This window comes from Dipodomys ordii, unplaced genomic scaffold (genome assembly GCF_000151885.1).
Source record: "Dipodomys ordii isolate 6190 unplaced genomic scaffold, Dord_2.0 Scaffold55, whole genome shotgun sequence".
In the NCBI taxonomy this organism is placed as follows: domain Eukaryota; kingdom Metazoa; phylum Chordata; class Mammalia; order Rodentia; family Heteromyidae; genus Dipodomys; species Dipodomys ordii.
In genome coordinates this window covers 6,721,284-6,743,175 of record NW_012267271.1, presented here as the reverse complement: position 1 = coordinate 6,743,175, position 21,892 = coordinate 6,721,284, and the positions used below count along the sequence as shown (strand labels likewise).

At 58.0% G+C, this 21,892-nt stretch overlaps 2 protein-coding genes across 3 annotated transcripts in view; one reads left to right on the top strand and one right to left on the bottom strand.

Annotated features, from left to right (window-relative positions):
• Positions 1-6: 6 nt before the first annotated feature.
• On the top strand, positions 7-10,301 carry Fam78a (family with sequence similarity 78, member A). Of its 2 annotated transcripts, none has more exons than XM_013021534.1 (2): positions 7-607; positions 7,944-10,301. In XM_013021534.1, exons 1-2 carry the CDS (start codon positions 303-305, stop codon positions 8,470-8,472), a joined length of 834 nt encoding a protein of 277 aa, XP_012876988.1. In that variant the 5' UTR covers positions 7-302; the 3' UTR covers positions 8,473-10,301. The 2 variants fall into 2 exon arrangements, with proteins under 2 accessions (XP_012876988.1, XP_012876987.1); XM_013021533.1 differs by having other exon boundaries at positions 7-625.
• An 8,602-nt stretch (positions 10,302-18,903) lies between these two features.
• Positions 18,904-21,892, bottom strand: part of Nup214 (nucleoporin 214kDa) — a 70,120-nt gene continuing 67,131 nt past the window's right edge. The window contains exons 33-35 of the mRNA XM_013021291.1: positions 19,592-19,731; positions 19,227-19,251; positions 18,904-18,990 (exon numbers count right to left, since the gene is read on the bottom strand). Coding sequence (XP_012876745.1) covers positions 18,957-18,990; positions 19,227-19,251; positions 19,592-19,731 — 199 coding nt within the window. The 3' untranslated portion in view covers positions 18,904-18,956. The remainder of the gene's footprint in view (positions 18,991-19,226; positions 19,252-19,591; positions 19,732-21,892) is intronic.

The following is a 21,892-nucleotide window of genomic DNA, read 5'->3' as shown; positions in this document are numbered from 1 at the left end:
CGACGCGCCCGGCCGCCTGCCGGCCCCCAGCACTCGGCACGGCTGGATGTCCCGACGTGCTCACCCACTGAACTCCGCCGACCGCACGCTTCCCTTTTCTTTAACCCGGAGAATATCGGCGATTTTTGTCCCCTGCGAAGGAGAAGAAGCGGGAGCCCCGGGGCTCTTGAGATGCAGCGAGATCCTTATTTATAGGCGCGCGCCCTGCACCCCGGGAGCCGCGCGTGGCCTGGGCCTCGGCCTTGAGGTGTGAGGTTGGATTGCGCCGGTCGACACTGGGTCCCGCAGCCTCTGCCCTTTCAATGCCCTGTCTGCCCTGGGACTGCTGGCCTTCCCTGGAGATCCGAGCGTTCCTGTGTGCCATGGGCTGTATTCAGAGCATCGGAGGCAAAGCCAGAGTCTTCCGGGAAGGCATCACCGTCATTGACGTGAAGGCCTCCATCGACCCCATCCCCACCAGCATCGACGAGTCCTCCAGCGTGGTACTCCGCTACCGGACGCCCCACTTCCGGGCCTCTGCCCAAGTGGTCATGCCGCCCATCCCCAAGAAGGAGACGTGGATCGTGGGTTGGATTCAGGCGTGCAGCCACATGGAGTTCTACAACCAGTACGGGGAGCAGGGCATGTGAGCACCCCGGCCCCCGGGGGGAGGGGGGAGCTGTGCCCAGCAGTGGGGTGGGGGGTGCTGGGGGTCCCGGGAGCTTTCTCCAGGCAGGTGCGGAAGAAAACCTACTGGGAGGGTTACTTGGTTTGTGAGTTGTTTTGTTGTCTTGTGCCTGAGTTGGACTGGAACTCAGACCCTGGGTACTGTGCCTTAGATTCCTTTTTTTTTTGTCGGTCGTGGGGCTTGAACTCTGGGCTTGGGTGCTGTCCTTGTGCTCTTCAGCTCAAGGGGAGTGCTCTACCGCTTGAGCCACAGAGCCACTTCTGGTTTTTTAGCGGTTTATTGGAGATGAGAGTCTCATGAACTTTCCTGTCCAGGCTGGTTTTGAACCACGATCTTCAGATCTCAGCCTCCTGAGTAGCTAGGTGTGAGCCACCGGCGCCCAGCTGTCCCTTAGATTCTTTACACTACAGCTGGCCCCTCTACCACTTGAGCCAAGGCCCCACTTCTGGTTTTCTGGTGGTTTATTGGAGATAGTCTCACAGAGTTTCCTGCCTGGGTTGGTTTTGAACCGTGATCCTCAGATCTCAGCCTCCTGTGTAGCTAGGATGACAGGCGTGAGCCTCCTGTCTCACTTGTTGATTTAGAATTGGGTTCGTGGCCTTGTCTGCGCCAGGGGTTCCTGTTTCTGAAGGAGATGCAGGTTTTCCCTGGGCCTGAAGAGAGCATCAGGGTCAACAGAGAGGCCCCGCCACCCCCAGGCCTCCATGGGCACACGTGGGGCCTTGAGGTGTTCAGACTTCCTTGTTCTGGGCTTTGTGTTCCGGCTTGAGATTGTCTCTGGGGGTGGCTGGGGGGTGTTTATTGTGGAAAATGGCGGTGCTGTGTCTGGAGGGGGGGAACTGAATTGTGGAGTGGGGTTCTAGACACTGTCAGAGGCCAGGGGCCATGGGCCCTCCAGGGTACCCTCCGCGGAATAGCTTAGAGGGGCCTGCAGGCTTGTTCTCTTCAGCCTGGTCTCCAGAATGTTCCTGGGATGTGGAGGACCCTGGATCCTGTTCTGGCACATTTCCAGCGTGGAATGGCACAGGATGGGTAGCCAGTGGGAGGGCAACCGTGAGGCAGGCTGTGAAACAGCTTTTCCGGAGCCCCAGGACCCTGAGAAGGACGGAGGGAGGGAGGGGAAGAGGAGGGAGGGAGAGAGAGCAGGCTTGGGAGCCCTCTGGGGTCTCCAGGGAAATTCCCCATGGAGCCTGTGGCACCCATGCTTCCTGCACCCTGTCCTAGAGCCCCTCCACGCCATAAGCGCCCAGTGCAACGTCACGCCCAAGCTCCACGTATGGAGGAGGCCGAGTCTTGGCTCTCACTGAAGAATGTTCTGGGCCATCTGGCTCAGGAGTGTGGCCTTCCTCACTTAAGCAACTCTAAATCCCCAGGGAAACAGGAAGATGAGACCAAACATGGCTGTCACCAAGGTCCCCAAAACAGGTGGACACCCTGTAGAGACACCCCCCCAAAAAAAAAACCCAAACGGCTGGGTGTTCGCCGTTGAGCCTTACTTTCTGTGCAGAGAGAGAGCGGGTGGAGGCCTCACTTTCTGTTCCAAGAAGGGGGAAGTAGGGGGCGGGGGGTTCTGTTATTTGGGGGAGGGGGAACTCTCCCCAAGAAGCCTTTCAACCAGAAACCTCCTGGGCTACGCACAGCACCGAGGGCAGTTGTTGAAAAGCAGAAGTTTTCCTTGGGTTCCAGGCTGCGTCCCGTGCGCGGTGTCTTCTCAGCTGTCGGCGAGGCGGGGAGCAGGGCGGCCTCACCTTCTGTGCTGGTTAGCCGAGCCGGGTGCGCCGCAGACTGCGGGCAAGCCGACCTGGGCTGCCTGCCAGGCTCTGCCACTTCCCAGGGCATGACTGTGGTCTGACCGGAGTCCCTGGCCGCCGCCGAGTGCGGGCATTAACTCCGACAACCTTGTTCCTCCACCAGCCCAGGGTCAGCCAGGCTCAGGTGAGGCCGACGTGCAGGCGGCCACCCGCCTTGAAGCCGGCTTTGTCCCTGTCAGAAGCAAGGGAACGGGTAACATAGGATATTGTCTGAAACAGGACAGCTGACATCTTGCAGTGAGTTTTCTCCCCAGCCCACAGAGCCAGGCCCATACATAGTGGATGTGTGTGTGCTGGGACTGGAGCTTGAACTCAGGGCCTCAAGCTCTTTCTTGGCTTTTTTTTTTTCTCCACAAGGCTGGCACTCTCACGCTTGAACCCCAGCTCCCACTTCTGGCTTTTTATTCTGGTTAATTGGCGATAAAGCGTCTCATGGATTTGTCTGGCTGGCTGGCTTTGAACCATGATCCTGAGATCTCAGTCTCCTGAGTAGCTAGGATTACAGGCCTGAGCTCTCAGAGCCCGGCACCATGCAGTCATTTTTTGAAATTAAAAAAATAGCACAATCCAGAGCTGGTTGAAGTGACTAAAAGCGGAGCCATTTTTCTTGGGGTCCATCTGCCCCAATGGCTCCTTGGCTCCCTGGGGCTCGGGCCCTGGCGGGAGCGTCCTCAAGGTGTGCTGAGGTTTGGGGGTCGGACCCACGGGGGGATGGGCAGAGATGGAGGCTCCCAGCCGGGGCAGCAAGGGCCACCAGCCTGGAGTGGCTGGGTGCCTTTGTGTCCTCTGCAGGTGGAGATGAGCGGACATCTCCCTCGGTCCTGACGATGTGGTACATGGCGGGGCAGGCGGCCATCCTTTGGGGGGAAACAGCGGGAAGCTGCTTTCTGGCCTGGCAGACCAGTGCCCTTCCTCCCGGTGTGTGCCCACCTCTGTGGCCACCAGGCCCCGAGGACGTGAAAGCCACGTGCAGCCTGATGGTGGCTTCCTCCTGAATGCAAATGGAAAGCTTTTAGATGGGACTTAAAAGCCTTCCTGTCTTCCCTACCCTAGACTTCCTGCGTGGGTGACATTAACCAGAAACTCTGCCAGCCGTGTCCCTCCACCTGCCCTGCCTGGCCCCAGATAGTTCTTCCTGTGGGGGCTGGCCTGCGTGGGGGTGAGGAGCAGGGCCATTTCCACAGGTACCTCCACATGTGGCCAGGGTCCCCCGGGAAGGGGCACAAGCTCACCCCAGTTGAGAACCACCAGATTGAGCCCCTCCCCACTTCTGGATCATTGGAATCATTAAAGTCAAACCCGGGGGCCAGGCACCAGCCATTTGGAGAGGGGACAGATAGGCGGCCGAGGCTAGATTAGGGCTTGTGTTCTCTGAAAATAGGCTTGTATTAAAAATATTAATTCCAAATACTTAACCGAAATCCTTAATATCCCCAAACATTATCCCTGCTCGAAATTAATCTCTAAGCCAGGAGGTGAACTTGTTAGCATGACATTCTGGGGTTTGAAATGCAACAAGGAAAAACAAAGCCAGCGCCTCTTCCCCAGCAGCCACAGCTCTCCATAGGCGGGCTGCAAGATGGCATTTCTCCGCCCGCCCCACAGAACTCTTAGACTTTGGGGTCCAGCCCCCATGGCTTTTGAAGTCAACCTCCCTTCAAACTGTGGGAGACACCTGCTGCGCCCACCACCTGCCAGCTGCTTGCTGTTCAGCCCTCCACGTGACGAGTCCCAGTTTCTTGCCAGGGTGGGAAAATTGCCGCTTATCCGTAGTTTGCCCTCTTGGGACCCCCAGGGAACCTGGCTGCACAGGCTGACTTGAACCTCGATCCTCAGGTTTCAGCCTCCTGAGCAGCTAGGTTACAGTTGTGAGCCCCGTGCCTGCTCTGGGTCTGTCTTTTACCCTGGCAGAGCTGTCGGCTTGCCCTCCTGTGGACCGGGCAGGCCGGCAGCTCCCTCCCTAGGCGTCGTGGCAGGTACAGAGGGTCCCGTGTCAGATCACCTTGCGCAGTGTGGAAGGAGTGCTTAGTTTTCCGTGCCCAGCTCGCGGTGCTGTGGCTGTGAGTCTTGATCACTCGTGATTGATCATCGTTCTGCCATTCCCGGCAGCATCAAGATCGCTCTGCCGCTATGGCGTGGCCTTGGTCCTTCCCCTTTGTTTCCGGTTCCCTCTGTGGTAGGAGAGCAGGGGGCCTCGTGTGGGTCTTGCTGGCCACATACACTGCCACAGGCTGTGCTGTGCTGGGGGAACGCTTGGCCGAGAGCCTGAAGGCGAGGCTGGGAGTCTTCTTCCTTTGCCTCAGAGCTGGGCGGCTGAGGCGGCCTGTGGGTGTCTGCGGATCTAGGGACAGGCCCTGCAGGAATGTCCCCGCTGACCACGTGGCCTTTTCCTGAGGCACTCGCACAGAACAATTGAGGCTGAGGCTTCCTCTCTGGGACCGGAAGGCGGCTTCCCCAGTGTGTTTGGCCGGGGCCTAGGCTGCGGCCAGAGGCCAGGGTGGGCGGGTGGGAGAAGGAAGTCCTTGTTTGTAGGCTCTGTGGTGGAGGAAGTAGTGGGGGATGGCCCAGCCCTGGGCCAGCTCTGGCTGAGCCTTCCACCTCCTCAGTGCAACAAACAAAAGCTGCAGCTCCTGGAGCACCAGCAGCAGAGTCCTGGCTGGCTGGCGTGGGGAAGAAAATCATCCAGGGCCTTGGCCCGCAGGCAGCTTCCGCTAGGTGAACTTGGCCTCTAGGCCCAGCCGTGCTGCCCACGGATGGGGGTTTACAGTGTTCATGCCCAGCCCTGGGCCTGGCTGGACCATCCACCCAGTCACCTGCCCAGCGAGTGAATGAACGAATGCATGGGCAAGTTGCTGGGACAGCCTTGTTTGTTTTGTCTCTGCACTGCTGCTAAGAACCTGGAACCCCGCGCAACTCCCAGGTTCCTGGTTATTATGGGCTGTCTGCGGGGCAAATGACTAGGTAGACACTAGTAACTAGTGTTACATTGTTGCAGGGAGTCCACAGTTTAGTCACCAGTCCTGCCTTATGTATGTATATCTGTCATGGGGCTTGAACGCTGGGCCTGGGCACCGTCCCTGAACTCTTCACAAGGCCAGTGCTCTACCATTTGAGGCACAGAGCTACGTCCAGCTTTCTTTATGCGGTGCTGAGGAATCGAACCCAGGACCTCATGCATGCAAGGCAAGCACTCTACCACTGAGCCACCTTCCCAGCCCATCAGTCCTGCCTTAAAGACCAGAAGCCAGTGAAGGGTGACTTGCAGGGGGCGCGGGGGGGACCGGTGCCCGCCCTCAGCAGTGCCAGGCCTGGTGCACCCCGGGGTCTGGGGAGATGGGACCACTGCTCCTGCACTTCAGGGAGGAGCCTGCTTGCTGCACACTGCCTGTGGGGCCTGCAGGTGTGGGCGCTGTTGGTGGCAGGTACACGTGGGAGCCGTAGGGTAGGAGCCCATAGTGCACACATCAAGAAGTATTATTGTGCACAAGACTGTACACACTGTGAAGGCTCAGCGTGTGCAGGGCTGTGGTCTGAGCTCAGGTCTCTGCCCTTGGAGCAGAGAGCGGAGGTCTGCCTTACCTCTCAAGGTTGCTCAGAGCAAACATGGGAGGCATCACGGTGCGAGACTCGTCACGTAGAAAGCTTGTGTAATAGAAAATATGAAACATGACATTAAAAAAATAAGACCTCAGGGGCTGGGAAGGTGGCTCAGTGGTAGAGCGCTTGCCTTGCATGCCCAAGGCCCTGGGTTCGATTCCCAGCATCACATAAGCAAAAAGGAAAAAAAAAAGCTGGAAGTGGCACTGTGGCTCGAGTGGTAGAGTGCTAGCCTTGAGCTGAAGAGCTGAGGGACAGCGCCCAGGCCCAAAGTTCAGGCCCCACGACCGGACCCAAAAAATAAATAAATAAGACCTCAGTAGTGGGGCGTTGGTGGCTTATACCTGTAAGCCTAGCTGCTTGGGAAGCTGAAATCTGAAGGCAAAGATCTCACCTCAGCAGGAAAGTCAGTGAGCCTCATACATCTCCAGTTTACCAGCAAAAAGCTGGAAGTGGAGATGTGGCTCAAGTGGTAGAGCACCAGCTACAAACAAGCAAGCCAGCGGAGAGCGCGGGAGGCCCTGAGTTAAAGCCCCAGTACTGGTAAAAGTCCGGGGTCAGCTCAGAGTTTAGTCTGTTTAGTAGGCTACCACTCCTCCAGCTGCTGCTGTCTGTGTGGCAGGTGGGATGTATTATCAAGTCCTGGAGCCAGGCAGGAGCCGGTGTCTGCTTAGGTGCACAGAATGAATGGTCAGGTCCCATAGCTCACGCTGTCCTTAGCCACGCCCCTCCCACCATGGCAGGTCACGTGATCCAGAATCCGCCGCTGGGCTGGTCCCTGGGCCTGAGTAACCTCACCTGTGAGACATTGCTGGCTGCCAGCTCATGAGGACTGTCACCCATCTGTGATTGGGTGGGGCTCAGGCTTGGGGGGCTGGGGTCTGTGGCTAGGCCAAAGTGAAGATTTGCTCCCTAAAATGCCAGCTCCTTACAAATGGAGGGGGCACTGAGGCCGGAGCTAAGAAAGTAACCTTTTGCAAGTTTGCTTTATGTCTTTGAAAAACACATTTTCAGACTGAGGTGTGGCTCAGTGCTAGAGCATTTACCTGAGAAGCCCAAAGTGCCCTGGGGCTTCAATCCCCAGGGCTGTCCAAACAAAAACACTAAAAACACTAGTACTGAGACTGGGCACTGTAGCTCATGCCTGTAATCCTAGCTACTCAGGAGGCTGAGATCCAAGGATCATGGTTCAAAGCCAGCTATGTCTGTGAGGCAGGAATGTCTGTGAGATTCTTATCTCCAAGTAACCACCAGAAAACTGGAAGTGGCACTGTGGCTCAAGTGGTAGAACGCTAGCCTTGAGCTGAAGAACTGAGGGACAGCGCCCAGACCCTGAGTTCAAGCCCCACTACTGACCAAAAAAAAAAAAAAAATTGTACAAGCTGGATGCCAAGACTGAGGTCTAGAGGATCACAATTCGAGGCTAGCCTGGGCAGAAAAGTCTGTGAGACTCAAAAAAAAAAAAAGCCATGCAGGGGGTGTGGCTCAAGTGGTAGATTAGTGGCTGAGCAAGCAAGTCAAGAAAGCATGAGACTGATTTCGAACCCCATTGTCACCAAAAAAAACCTAACAATCACCAAAAATTTCCTGTCCAGCAGATGTAATGATTGGCGGGGGGCACCTTCTTAAACGCAGCCTGGGCAGGCAGAAGCCTATGCCCCTGAGATTCAGGGCTGGCCCTCTGCCGTCCAGATGCCTCACAGCCCTGCAGAGCCAGGCTGGGTGTGGGGGGACCTCCGATGCCACCCACGCCTCGAGCGAGCGGACTGGCTCTCACAGGGCTGAGGCCCGGTCCCGAGCTCGCTAGCCGGACGCAGTGGAAGCCCACGGGAGTGGCCAATCAAGTGACCTGCCTGCTTTTCCCACAGGTCCAGCTGGGAGCTTCCCGACCTCCAGGAGGGCAAAATCGAGGCCATCAGCGACTCGGATGGGGTGAACTACCCTTGGTACGGCAACACCACTGAAACCTGCACCATTGTTGGCCCGACCAAGAGAGACTCCAAGTTCATCATCAGCATGAATGATAACTTCTACCCCAGCGTCACGTGGGCCGTGCCAGTGAGCGAGAGCAACGTGGCCAAGCTGACCAACATCTACCGGGACCAGAGCTTCACCACGTGGCTGGTGGCCACCAACACCTCCACGAACGACATGATCATCCTGCAGACGCTGCACTGGCGGATGCAGCTGAGCATCGAGGTGAACCCCAGCCGCCCCCTGGGCCAGCGTGCCCGGCTGCGGGAGCCCATCGCCCAGGACCAGCCCAAGATCCTGAGCAAGAACGAGCCCATCCCGCCCAGCGCCCTGGTCAAGCCGAACGCCAACGACGCCCAGGTCCTCATGTGGCGGCCCAAGTACGGCCAGCCGCTCGTGGTCATCCCGCCGAAGCACCGGTAACGCCAGTGCGCTCCGCTAGGTTAGACTCAAAGAATACAGCTCTGAGCAGCCCCGACGCACTCCGGTCATTCAGCAAAATACAACCATTCTACCTTGTCCAGCTGGCGGGTCTCACTGTGCTAATCGCCCGCCCCTCCCCCGGGCGCCCTCCTCTCCTCTGCCACCGGCTCAGCCGTTCCCTTGCAGCCCACTCCCTGCCACACTGCTTTTTGTTCGTGTCCTTCCCCCTAGCTCCTCTTTTGGGGGCTCAGGCATGACCGTGAGAGGTCCCTGGCGTCCATCGGCCTCACCTGGCCGGCTGGTGCGGTGGGGCCTCCCCTTCCTGCCTCCCCTTGACCTCTGCCACGCGGCCTTATGTATTCTTGCTTTGCCTAACTTTTTGCCTTAAGCTGAGTTGAAAAGGAAAAAGGAGATGAACAAGGGGATCACTTTCCTACCGGACTCTCCGTCTCCCGTGGGAGCCCCTCCTCCTGCTTGTCCAGCCATGGGGGAGGGGGCTCGAGGGGAGGATTTAGGCCTCAAACCAGCTGTTGATTCCTTGGTTTTGGCAGAAAAACAACCACAGCCATTCTAAGAGCTTTTCCTCTATCCCAGGCTCAAGCCCTAGACTGTGAGCTGGGAGGCAGAGCTGTGTCCCCTCCTGCCCGCCCCTCCTCCTCCCCCTCCCCCCCCCTGCAGCCTTATCTTGCCCAGGTGGTTCTGGTGGGGGGAGGGGGGAGGTGGGGAAGGAAACCTCCTCCCTTTCCCTTGGGGACCGGACCCTGTGAGCTCACAGCTTTTCCCTCTCCAGCCCTGCTGGTCCTGCGTGCGAAGGGGCTGGCCTGTGAGGCTGGAGTTGTCGGGGAAGAAGGCTTTACTGTCTCCCCATCTTAGCCTGCATGGTGAAGACTTGAATCCGGAACTGCAGCCCCTGGGCTGGCTGTTCACTGGTGCACTGAAATGGGGCCAGGACAGGGCTTCCAGATCATTCTCAGGGGATGCTGCTCCCCGGCTCGGGGAGGGCTGCGGCGGGCTCTGCGTTTCTCTGCTGGCGTGCACTGCACTGCCGCAGCCCCCGTGTGGCAGCCACACTGTGGCCAGGAAGTCAGGAGGCAGTTGATGCCCCCCCCATCAACTTGTCCTCTAAAAGCCTGGCCCAGGGCCGGCAGGGGACCCAGGTCAGCGGTGGCTTGGGGGGGACTCCACACCCCCTCCGGCTTGCCAGCCTCAAACCCCTTGTTCCAACCAGTAAGAATCAAGCACAGAAAAACTCAGAGAAAAAGAACCCATTTCTACTGCAATGAGCCACGGAAGGGTCGCTTTGGAAGCCTTGGCCTGGGGGATGCCATATGCCGGGGTCCCAGCCCGCCTCTCGAGAGCCGTTCTCTACTCAGGTCTAAGTTGCACTAAAGGAGAGGGGCTGGGAGAGAGAGAGGGCAGCCTACACCAGCCTTTCTGGAGACTCCGCCCCCTGCATGCCTGCCACGCCCACCCGGCCACCCCGCCCCTTTCCCTTCCACCACCCCGCCCCTTTCCCTTTCACCTTACTGCAGGGACGGGGCAGGGAGCACCCCAGAGACTGTGGGTTACCTCAGGCTGCTCAGCACCCCGGATGTCAGAGCACTGACCCCAAAGCTTCCTGATTGGGGCCCCAATTCCTGTGATGCCCCCCCCACGCCCAACCCAGTGGACACTCACCCCTTCCAGCAATAAGAAGCCATGGCCGCCCGTGGCCGTGGCCGGGGATGGTACTGTGAATGGAGCTGGTGCCGCACCAGGAGGCGCCAGGCTCCCGCAGACAATGAACCTGGTGGTTGTTGTTTTTCTAGGTTTAAAATAAAATCACAAAAAGGAAATAAAATTAATTTTAAGAGAGGTCTGGCTCTGAGATGATGTGTGAGGGTCTGGGCCCGGGCGGGTGGCTGCCCAGGTGCAGTACGCATGCTTGGGAAGGAAGATGGTGTTGGGAGCCTTTTGGTGCTGGCGGCTGCCGGGCTGCTAGTGCTGTGCCCTGTTCACAGCGGTCTCCACCACGGCCAGCTCTGGGACCGAAGTGCTGCGCCCAGAAGTGCCCTGCCCATCTGTGCCCCAGGTCCCGCCTGGCAGTGAAGCTGGGCCCGAGGCCCTTTGGCTTTTTGACAAATAGAACTGGCTTGAAAGTGAGAAACTACTCCCTAATTTGCCTCCCCTGTGGGCCTGCTCCCGTCTTCTGGGGGGGATGCCAGGAACGGGGCTCTGTTGGCAGCTGGAGAAGATGGGTGAGGATGGGGACGTGACAATGGCTTCTGGTGCTCAGGTAAGGGCTGATCGCAGGCTTAAAGTCTAATAAGAGTTTCGACCTACCTTGGTGGCTCACGCCTGCAATCCTAGCTACTCAAGAGGCGGAAGTCTGAGAAGTGAGGTTCTAAGCCATGAGTAGAAAAGTCCATGAGATGATCATCAATTAACCAGCCCAAAGCAGGAAGTGGGACTATGGCTCAAGTGGCAGAGTGCCAGACTCGTGCATGAAAGCTAAGCAAGAGCACAGGACCTGGAGTTCAAGCTTTAGTTCTTTAGTACTGGTACACACACACACACACACACACACACACACAGGAACTTGGGGTATGTTCTGCCAATTCCTGAAGGACATGCATTGAGTTCTTACAACCCACAAGGAGTGTCACCCCACTTGCTAGGGTGGGAAGTAGACGAGAGTCAAGCTGAGGCCCAGCCTCTGCCGGCCCAGCCTGAGTGGGTACCTGGGGTACATAAGTATTGGTTGCTATGACTAAGAAGCTATAGCTTCCCCCATCCTGGGTCCTCCAGGCAGGAAATGCCTTTCTCCCCACCCACTTCCCGGAAGTCTGCTGACAGGGCTCCCTGGCTCACCAAGAGCCTGGCTCGTTGATGGAGGAGGGGCACTGGGGTCCCCTGCAGCCCCATGGGGGACCGGAGGTCCCTATCCACGCGTGCTGGGTGCCAGCATTGGTTTCTTCTCTGGTTCTTTACATTGCTACAGGACACCAGGGCAGGAAGTGACATCACGGGCTTCCCACAACCTCCACCCGGAAGGCATCTGTGTGGCGCGCCCCCAGCATGAGTCCTGTGCAGGAGTCAGCTCCTGAGCACTGTTTAGAAGACGTGCCTGCGTGTGTGCATGTGTGCACGCATCTGTGTCCACACATGTGCATGCATGTGTGTGTACATGTACCAACAGGAAAAGGTTCAATCGTGCCAGGATGGAGCCAGATCTTTGCGGCACCAAGAAGCTGTGCAAGAGGGATCTGAGGAGCAGACCGCGGGACGGGGCGCAGCATGGAGGCCTCTGGTCTCGCAGTGGAAATTCTCCAGCCCTGCAAGCTGATAGTGGGTTAAATTTAGCAGTCCAGACTGGGCTGGGAGACACAGACACCAGGCTTGGCCTGGCTGTGCCAGGTGCCCTGCTCCTCCGGGGCCCGGCTGTCTGGGCGCTGGGTGGGGCGCCGTGAGATGTCTGTCTTCAGGAAACAGCTGCCTCTCGACCCTGCACCGCCTGTCCCGCCGAGGGTCGCTCTCTCCTGCCGGCTACCCTGGGGCCTGGCCCTTTTTCAAAGGGGACAAAGCCTCCCTGTGGGCTAGGCCACAGGGTCCCAGCGAAAAGCCCACAGGGCCCCACAAGGAGACAGGGCCACTGGGCACAGTGTTGGCCAAGGAATTCTCAAACACTTGGATCTTTCCATCGGCGCTACCTACCTCTTGGTCATGGTCACTTTGATCTTCTACAGACCCTGCTTCTACCTGTGTGGGGTCCAGGCACTTAAGGTCAGGATTTGAGGTGGCTCACATGTTATCAAAAAGCTATCCACCAGCCAGGCACTGGTGGCTCACGCCTGTCATCCTAGCTACTCAGGAGGCTGAGATCTGAGATCACAGTTCGAAGCCAGCCTGGGCAGAAAGCTGTCCACCAAGGTCATGGTCCCTGGATGCTGAGAAGCCTGCCCGGCCTTATTCCCGCTGCCGTGGATGTAGCTAGGGCTGCATTGCCCCTTTCTCAGATGAGGAAACTGACCTCAGAAGGGACTAAAGGCCTGCTTCCAGGCCACAAGGCTGGGAAGTTGTTGCAGAGCGGGGCTGGCAGCAAGCGCCAGGCCTTCAGCCTGCCCTGCTTCTCTCTGCACTGCAGGCCCGGGGTGCGCAGAGGCCCTGCCCAGCATGCCCAGCCCCGCCTGCCGCTAGAGACTTCCCATTGTTGGACCCTGGTACTGGGACGAACTTCTCACATCAAGTTTGGTGCTCTGCTACCCAAGCCTCAGTTCCACTTTTGGTTTTGAGGTGGGTTAATAGAAAAGTCTGCCTGGGTCATCTTCGAACCTCAAACCTCAGACCGTAGCCTCCGGAGTAGCTAAGATTACAGGCGTGAGCCTGGCACCTGGCAAGTACTAGAAAATTTTAATTAATTAATGAGGTTGTGGGGCTTGAACTGGAGGCTTAGGTGCTGTCCCTGAGCTTTTCTACTCAAGGCTAGTGCTCTATCACATTGAGCCACAGCACCACTTCAGGCTTTATGGTGGTTAGTTAGACACAAGAGTCTCACAGACTTTCCTGCCCAGGCCGGCTTTGAACTGTAATTCTCAGACCTCAGCTTCCTGTGTAGCTAGGATGACAGGCGTGAGTCGCTTGCACTGAGCACTGGAAACAAATACAAGGAAAGACAATGAGGGGTTGAACTCCATTTCTAACTTGCTTCTTGACAGGTCAGTCCCCAAACTGACAGCACAGGCCTCACCCGGCCCAGCTCTGCGCATCATCCCTGCGACAGTGCGCTTGGAATGCAGAGACAGGATTAGCTCGCCAGCTGCGATTTATTTTATCAGACGTTTTGGAGCAGACAGATGAAGGGTGGCCTGGCTGGCGGGCGACGCACAGGCCCAGCTGCGCTATTCTCGGCTGCCACTTGTCCTGCGGAGTGAGGTGAGGCAGGTCACCTCCTAATCTCCAGCCTCAGGGGGGAGGAAAGGCAGAGGGGTAGACGCAGACGCACGTTCACCTGCCCCGAATATGATCAACCAGATTACAATTTCCTAAAGAGTGAAGGCCTGGTGTCTTCCTAAAAAAAAAAGAGGAAGAAAATAAAAGCTGAGTGCTGGCACTCCTGTCTGTCATCCCAGCTACTCAGGAGGCTGAGATCTGAGGATCACAGCCGGAAGCCAGCTTGGGCAGAAAAGCCTGTGACACCCTTATCTCCAATTGACAAACAAAAAGCCAGCAGTGGAGCTGTGGCTCAAGTGGCTAAGAGCCAGCCTTGAATGAAAATGCTCACTACAGCTCTGCTTTCAGCTTTTTGCTGGTTCATTGGAGACAAAGCGCTCACAAACTTTCCGGCCCTAGCTGATTCTGAACTACAAATATCCAACCAGTATCATAGATGTGATCTCATATTTGGCCAACACTTGCTATGCGTAGTCTTTTCTTTTTTTTTTTGTTAGTCATGGGGCTTGAACTCTGGGGCTGGGCGCTGTCCCTGAGCTCTTCAACTCAAGGTGAGTGCTCTACCACTTGAGCTACAGCGCCACTTCTGGTTTTCTGGTGGTTCATTGGAGATAAGAGTCTCACGGACTTTCCTGCCTGGGCTGGCTTTGAACTGTGATCCTCAGATCTCAGCCTCCTGAGTAGCTAGGATTACAGGCTTGAGTCACCAGCGTCCGGCTTATGGTTTGTCTTAGTGTTTTAACTTACGCAGAAAAATAGAAAAATTGTCCATACTTTGGCAGTACCGTGTGATGCTGTGATATAGGTACACAATGTTTAAATCAAACACCAGCTCCCTCTAACAATGGTCGTTTCTGGATGAGAAAACATTCACTAGCCTTCTACCTGGCTCTTCTAAAGAGACAGTATGTGGGTCTGGGAATGTGGCTCAGTGGCAGAGCGCTTGCCTACCATGCATGAAGCCCTGGGTTCAATTCCTCAGGACCACATACACAGATAAAACCAGAAGTGGTGCTGTAGCTCAAGTAGTGGAGTGCTAGCCTTGAGCACAAAGAGGCTCAGGGACAGAGCCCAGGCCCTGAGTTCAGGCCCCAGGACTGGTTAAAAAAAAACAAAGCAAAACAGTACGTTAGTGTTATCTGTAATCAGCCGCGCACAACAGCACAGCAGCCTCTGGAGCCCTATTTGATTGATTAGAACTGCGCTGCGGCTCCTCCCCTCCCCAGCCCAGCTCCCCTATTCCCTCCCTGGGTGACTTCTTGAGCTTTTTTTTGCTCTACCACTTGAGCCACGGCTTCGCTTCTGCCTTTTTGGTAATTGGAAATAAGAGTCTCAGAGACTCCTGCCTGGGCTGGCTGGTTTTGAACTCAGATCTCAGCCTCCCCAAGTAGCTAGGATTACAGGTGTGAGCCACCAGCACCAGCCTTCCACTAGCTTCGCCAGTAAACGGCCTGCTGGAGCTGGATGGAGAGCTTTGGCCCGGCCACGGCGCTGTGGGGGAGGCCGTCCGACCCACGCTGCCTCCTGCGCCCACAGGGGTGGGGCCGGGGGAAGTGTGCGTGGGGAAGCGCTGGGGGAAGGTGAGCACCAGTCCTGCCATTTGTGGAGCTGGCACCACTCGGCGGGAATGTCTTGGGGTGCTTTGGGGCGCTTATTCCTGTTTTCAGAGGGGAGAGCAGAGCCAGCAGCGGGGTGCTTTGGAAGGACCAAGGCCGCAGGGTGGAGGCTGTGGGGGGCAGCCCAGGACTCACCCACCGCTACCGGCTCCGGGGAGGTGAGATGGGGGCGGGGGGGGGGAAGAGGGGGGCCCGCGGGGGGCGGAGGCTCAGGCTGCGCTGCAGGTCATCGGCACGGCACTGAGATGCTCCCCACAGAAGCCCAGCAGGCTCATGGCTCCACACCAGGGCAAATCCGTGTTCCCTGTAATGAAATGAAAGCAACAGGAAAGCCAGCAGCCCCGGGGGTGGATTTCCAGCTCCTTCTGGGGAGGCTGGCTGCCTGAGCTCCGCAGCGCAGCGGGATTCAGCGTCGCGCTCTTCCTGCTCCGCCCAGGCAGCTGGGGCTGAGAGGGGCGCTGCGCCGCCCACGCACGGGGACACGGGTGGTCAGGGTCACGGAAGGTCTGTCCTGAAGTGGACTGCAGGGGCTGGGGAGGGAGGAGGTGCTCCCATTGGGTCCCGGAGTTCCATTTCTAGGCCTGGGGTCAGGTGATGGAGCAGTGGGTGCGTGGCCGGAGCAAGGGCATGGGCTGTGAGCCCGGTCTGTGCGTGGGGTGTTGGTGCTGCTGAGCCCAGGCCCCAGGCGGCCGTACCTTCTTACTAGAGGAGCGTGGAGCAGATGTGGGGGGCAGGTGTGGGGGGCAGGTGTGTGGGGTGTCCTGGGCAGGGGTGCAGCAGTCACTCTTCACATGCCCTCATTCTTGCTGTCTAGGCTGTGGCCAGGGGCTGAGGACAGAGCAGGCTGGTCACTCCAGGTAGCTCGAAGACACAGTACGTGTTTAATTCTAGTAACTAAGAGCAAAAGAGTAATTGTGCTAGCCGGGTGTCACACCTGTCATCCTAGCTACTCAGGAGGCTGAGATCTGAGGGTCAAGGTTCAAAGGCAGCCTGGGCAGGAAAGTCCTTGAGACCCAGAAAACTGGAAGTGGCGCTGTGGCTCAAGTGGTAGAACACTTGCCTTGAGCTCAAGAGCTGAGGGACAGCGCCCAGGCCCAGAGTTCAAGCCCCACGACCAACCAGAAAAAGAGTAATTGTGCTGTGTGTTTCCCAGTAGTTGGGCTGCAGCACAGGGCAAGGTGGGGGGTCTAGACCTGCACCCCTGGGAAGACACTGGAGCTTCTGAGGAGCAGAAGGGTGTGTGTGTGTGGGGGTGGGGTGGAGGAGGGAGGGGCAGGGCCACAGTATCTATAGTACCTGGGACACAAGCTGGGTCTGCGTCCTTGGAGGCGCCAGGCAGGAGCAGGAGCAGGGCTGGGGGAGGGGCTGCGGGGGCTCCTTCCGGTCGTCCGCCCCATGGGCCTTGCTGTGCAGCTGGCAGTCCAGCCCCCAAAGCAATGCCGAGAATCTCCGGCCAGGGTTGAGGTATTGACAGCTTCTATTTAGAAGGCAGGAGGGGCTGGAGCAACTGTGGCCCCTGTGGGTCACTGCAGACTCTGGGGGGGCTCCGGAAAGCCCTGCAGGAGAGGGCAGAGGAAGGGTAGGCCAGACAGCTGAAGGTGTGGGGGCCGGCTGCTCTCCCCAGGGCCCCATCACCCCTGGGAAAGGGCTGAGCCAGCCACCTGTGTGGGCTGCGGGGCACGGCCTCGGCCCTCAACCACCCTCCAGGGCAGCAGTTTTTGGGGAACCGCACGTGGGGGAGGTGGGAGGAGGTGAGGCGCTGCTGTGATGTGGCTGCGGGTGGGTGGGGGGAGGTCGGTGGGAGGTGGCAGGGGCTGCTTCTAAGGCAGTGGGGGTCCTGGGGGAACACAGGCCGGATCCTAAGGCAGCCAGCCCGGGCCTGAAGGGGGAGCCCTGTTCCAGGGGAGCCAGCCCTGAGGAGTCAGTGTCACAAGTGCTCATGCGTGGTGCCTTCTATTCTAGGCGGAGGAGGAGGAAGCTGGGTTGGAAGCGCTGGGTGCAGGCGGTGTGCATCCCGCGCCTCCTCCCGAGTTCGGAGGGAGACCTGGGGATGGTGCACCCAGTTCCCCGCGTCCATGCTCTCCTGCAGCTTCTGAGCAGGGCAGGCACCCTCCGGGAAGCACTCTGCCCAAGTGGTGAGCTGGCCCAGTGAGGCCCTGCCACCCACCCACCGGAGGAACCAGGAGAGGCTCAGGTGCCAGCAGCGCATTCCCGAGGGCCTGGCGCGTCTCAGTGGGGCGGCTCCGCAGGGCACGGCTGATAGGGTGCCGCGCAAAAATGTCACATGCCACTCAGTGGAGGATTAGCAGGATCTGAGGTCAAGGGTTTGACGGAAGCAGCTTCTATTTGTAAAAGCAGCAGAGGGTGAGGAGGGTAGCAGGCTGCTTAGGAGGGTCCGGGGGAGGACATGGGAAGGGCCGGAAGGGTCATCCAGGTCCATGGCTTCCTGATCTGCAACTTTCCCCATCAAAACAGAGTCGCAAGCCAGGCGTGGTAGTGAACTCTTCCTCTGGCACTTGGGAGGCTGCTGAGGTCAAGGAAAGCCTAGCTGTATATCAAAACCACAAAGCCATGCTGGGCGCCGGTGGCTCACGCCTGGAATCCTAGCTACTCAGGAGGCTGAGATCTGAGGATCACAGTTCAAAGGCAGCCTGGGCAAGGAAAGTCCGTGAGACTTACCTCCAATGAACTACCAGAAAATCGGAAGTGGCGCTGTGGCTCAAGTGGTAGAGCGCTCGCCTTGAGCTGAAGAGCTGAGGGACAGCGCCCAGGCCCAGAGTTCAAGCCCCAAGACCGACAAGGAAAAAAAAGAAAAGCTTAAACCAAGACCCCCATATATAAACCAACAGACGTGCATGTGGGAGGAGGGGACCAGAGAGGCCCAGAGGCCTCCGGCGAGCAAGTGAACATGCTCCCAGAGGATGTGAGGATGGGACAGCAGGCGACAGTCCCCACAGACACTGTGGCTCAAGTCCAGGTGCCGGCTCTGCTGTGAGAAAGTCCCGCCCACCGGCGCAGATGAGCTGTGAGCACACTGAGTGGCCCCAGCCCGAGTCCCGCCCACCGGAGGACTGCGATCCGCTCTTCTCAACACCCCAGGCGAGCCAGGCACCCTCAGGGCAGACCGTGGCGTGGTGGGACGTCACCATGGTCCCCGGACCCCAAATAAGCCACAGGGCCCGGAAGTCACACTGCCCACACCACAGACCGTGTATCAAATGTTTATTAAAACCTTAAAAATACAACTTCCGAAGGTGTGAAATTCTAAGCCACGGCCCGGCCCAGGCCCCTGCTGCTGGCTCCAGCAGGAAGTGCTGCGTTGTTCTGTGTGTGTGTGGGGACCCGAGACCACCGATGGCCAGGCCATCCCGTCACAGCCAGGTCTCCCCGGTCCTGCTCGCTGTCACAGACGGGATATGGAGGAGAACCCTCAAAACACTGTCACCCCCTTTGAGGACGGAAGAGACAAGCTGTGGGCACAGCGCCAGGGCCACAGAGACAGGCAGCAGTGCCATGGGAGGCGGGGCGCAGCCGCGGCCAGCGCCCAGCCAGTCATGTGGCCAGCTGCCACGCCTGCCCCATGGCGGGCTGTGCTGCTGTTACTTCCGGAACAGAACTGAGGCTGTGGGAGGGAGACCATGAGCCTCTGACCCACCCACCTCCTCTCGGGTGGGGTGTCTGGTTCAGGGGCCTGGGGAAGATACCACAGGGATGGAGAAAGTTCTGTGGGGCTGTGACCTGAATAAACTCACATCCATTCTGAACAGCAACAGCCCGCATGGTTTAATAGCAGGGAAAAACCCAACAGGCATAGGACAGCCAGGCATCTCCCAGCTTTGGTCTCTTGTTTCGGGGTGTGTCTGTTTCAGGGAGACAGTCCCTGGGACAGACTGTTCCATGGTGCCCGCAGCCAGTCGCAGAACTGGAGGCGATGGGCGCTCAGCTTCTCCAGCCGCCGAAGCCCTGGGCAGACCTGCAGGAAGCGCGGCGTCAGCGCCCACCCCCGGCCCGGCTTCTAGACCCCCAGAACCGCACACTTCAAGAAGCACAGCGCAGGACGGGAAAGCTTCAGACACTACAGGGGGAGGACTGGGGGAGTAGGAGGGACCCCCCCCAAGCTGCGGCAGAATGACTGGCGTGCTCAGTCTCTGCACGCCCCAGCCCCCCCCCCCCCTGTCTTATTTAGTAAGTATGGGAGATGCCACTTACGAGTTGGATGATCCGAAGGTGAAGCCTGAAAAGAGGGAGGGGAAGGTCAGGGGAAGCTCCCCCCCCCCCCCCCCCCCGCCACGAGGACACAGGGAATCATGTGTCACGAGTGAAGATGCAGAGGCGATCTGCCACATTCCCAGGCCCTGGAGGCAGCTAGCCTGCTAAGGCTCTGGCTTCAAGTGCTCAAATCCTGAGCGGAAATGACGTCAGCATTTCTATTATTTGCTCAGAAATGGCCCAGCACTGCAGGTATAGACAGGATGCTTCCTTTATCACTGACTGCATCCATACCACTACACCAGCAGCCAGGCAGAAGTCTGGGTGCCTGGGCCCAGGGACGGGCAGGGGGGAGGGTGGCCTACCTCCAGAGCCCGATCCAAACCCGGAGAAGCTGCCACTCTGGGCCCCAAACCCTGGCGTCTGCTGGGACAGCGATCCGAAGGAGGGCGTGTTCTGGCTGGCCAGCGTGCCGAACGACGTGGTGTTGTTGCTGCTCCCGAACCTGTGCACCGGCCACAAAGGGGCTGTGGTCAGTGTGGGCCTGGCCCCCGCCTGCCCGGGATGTGCCCGATGTGGGCCGGCAGATTCCAGGGAGAGGCAGCGGTGTGGGGCTTTTCCTACGGTGCCCAAAATGGCTTCTTGCTGGCCGGCGCGCCACAATCCTCACTGCATTACCTAGGATTTCTCATTATCAGCTTGGGCATCATTCGGCTCTTGCTGCACATTGGTGCTGCTGACTTTTTGTTGAGAGACAGTCTCACTGCCACCCAGGCTGTCCTGGGCCTCGAGGGCTGGGGCTGCCATGCCTGGACATTCTCTTTGCTTTCCTTTTATTGTACCAATCTTGGGGCTTGAACTCAGGGCCTGTGCACTGTCCCTGAACTTTTTTTTTTTTGCTCACATCTGGTGCTCTACCACTTGAGCCACAGCTCCACTTCCTGCTTTTTGATGCTGAATTGGAGTTAAGAGTTTCTAACTTTCCTGCCAGGGCTGGCTTTGAACCACCATCCTCCGAGCTTAGCCCCTGGAGTAGCTATGATGACAGCCGGGCACTGGCGCCGGCTTCTATTCGCCTGTAATGAGGCACAGGTTTTCTCACACAAAGGTCACTACTGTAGGTGTCTTGTTTTGGTGGGCAGAGGGGATAGGGAAGTAGTTCTCAAGTCATTTCCTTTGGAATTTTGAAGGCCCTCACCTGGGGATGACCCCTGGGCGTCATCACAGGCAGGGTGCGTGTGTGTGTGTGCGTGTGTGTGCACGTGCACGTGTGTGCAGGCCTGTGTCAGAGGGATCTGGCTGGGACGGGGAAGGCTCTGGGGAGACCAGGCTGGAGAGGAGTTCATGACTGGGGGCAGACAGGCAAGTGGGAGAACAGCTACAGAAAAAAGCCAGAGCGCAGCAGGACCTGGCTCCTTGGAGTTAGGCGGGGCCTCGACGCGTGCACCCGCCAGGCCAGCATGCAACTCCGGCCTCAGATCCCACCAGAGCCCTCCAGACACTGCCAGGGGCCTCCACAGAGGCAGCGGATTCTAGATGCTCAGTGCCTGGCTGGTACTTGGGCCTGTTCTACAAGATGGAACTGGCCAGTCAGGACTGATGTAGGATCAGGATTCTTTTTTTGTTGTTGTTGGTCATGGGGCTTGAACCCTGGACCTGGGTGCTGTCCCTCAGCTCTTCAGCTCAAGGCTAGCGCTCTACCACTTGAGCCACAGCGTCACTTCTGGCTTTTTCTGCTTATGTGGAATGGAACTCAGGGCCTCATGCATGCAAGGCAAGCACTCTACCACTGAGCTTCCTTCCCAGCCCCGGGATCAGGATTCTTTTCTACCAAGTAAGCAAAGCTCCAAGACTTGCAGCCATGCAGATGGGAGTCCACCTGCCCACCCGAGGTCTGGTTACACCGATCCAATTGCTCCCTAACTCTGATTCTTGGGGTTTCCTGAGAGAGCAGTCAAAGATGGAAGGAAGGACTGCTGACTCCTCAGCAGCCAGCACCTTTGTGGCCAGCAGGGTGAGAACACACCTGAACCCAGACGTGGCAGCAGTACATGCCTGCCATCCAGCCACTCGGAGTAGAAATGGGAAGGAATGTGGGTTGAGGCCAGCTGAGGCCAAGAGTTAGCAAGACTCACCTCAATAAATAAGCCAAGTGTGGTGGTGTGCACCTGTAATCCCAGCTACATCTCAGATTTCAGAGGATTGTGGTTAGACTCCAGTCCCTGGCAAAAACTCACAACTCTTAAAAAGCAAAAAGGGGGGGCTGGGATGGTGGCTCAGTGGTGGAGCGCTTGCCTTGCATGCATGAGGCCCTGGGTTCGATTCCTCAGCACCACATAAGAAAAAAGAAAAAAGCTTGAAGTGGCACTGTGGTTCAAGTGGTAGAGCGCTAGCCTTGAGCTGAAGAGCTGAGGGACAGCGCCCAGGCCCAGAGTTCAGGCTCCACGACTGGACCCAAAAAAAAAAAAAAAGCAAAAAGGGGGTGCAGGTGCAGCCCAGTGGAAGCAGCAAGGCCCCGAGTTCAAACCCGGGTTCTGCCATGGCCCCTCTACAATTGCCCCAAATCTTCAGTTCTCGGCCTAAGCCAGCCGAGGGCGTGGCAGCCGGGGTCTCCCAGGATCCTCTTCTCAAACAACCGCACACATCTGGCTGTGGCAAAGGCTGTG

Bases quoted from the DNA above. Each gene is read 5' to 3' on its own strand.
- Fam78a (XM_013021533.1), top strand. From the start codon at position 303: ATGCCCTGTCTGCCCTGGGACTGCTGGCCTTCCCTGGAGATCCGAGCG. The intron at 626-7,943 runs GTGAGCACCCCG...CTTTTCCCACAG, and splicing joins CAGTACGGGGAGCAGGGCAT to GTCCAGCTGGGAGCTTCCCG.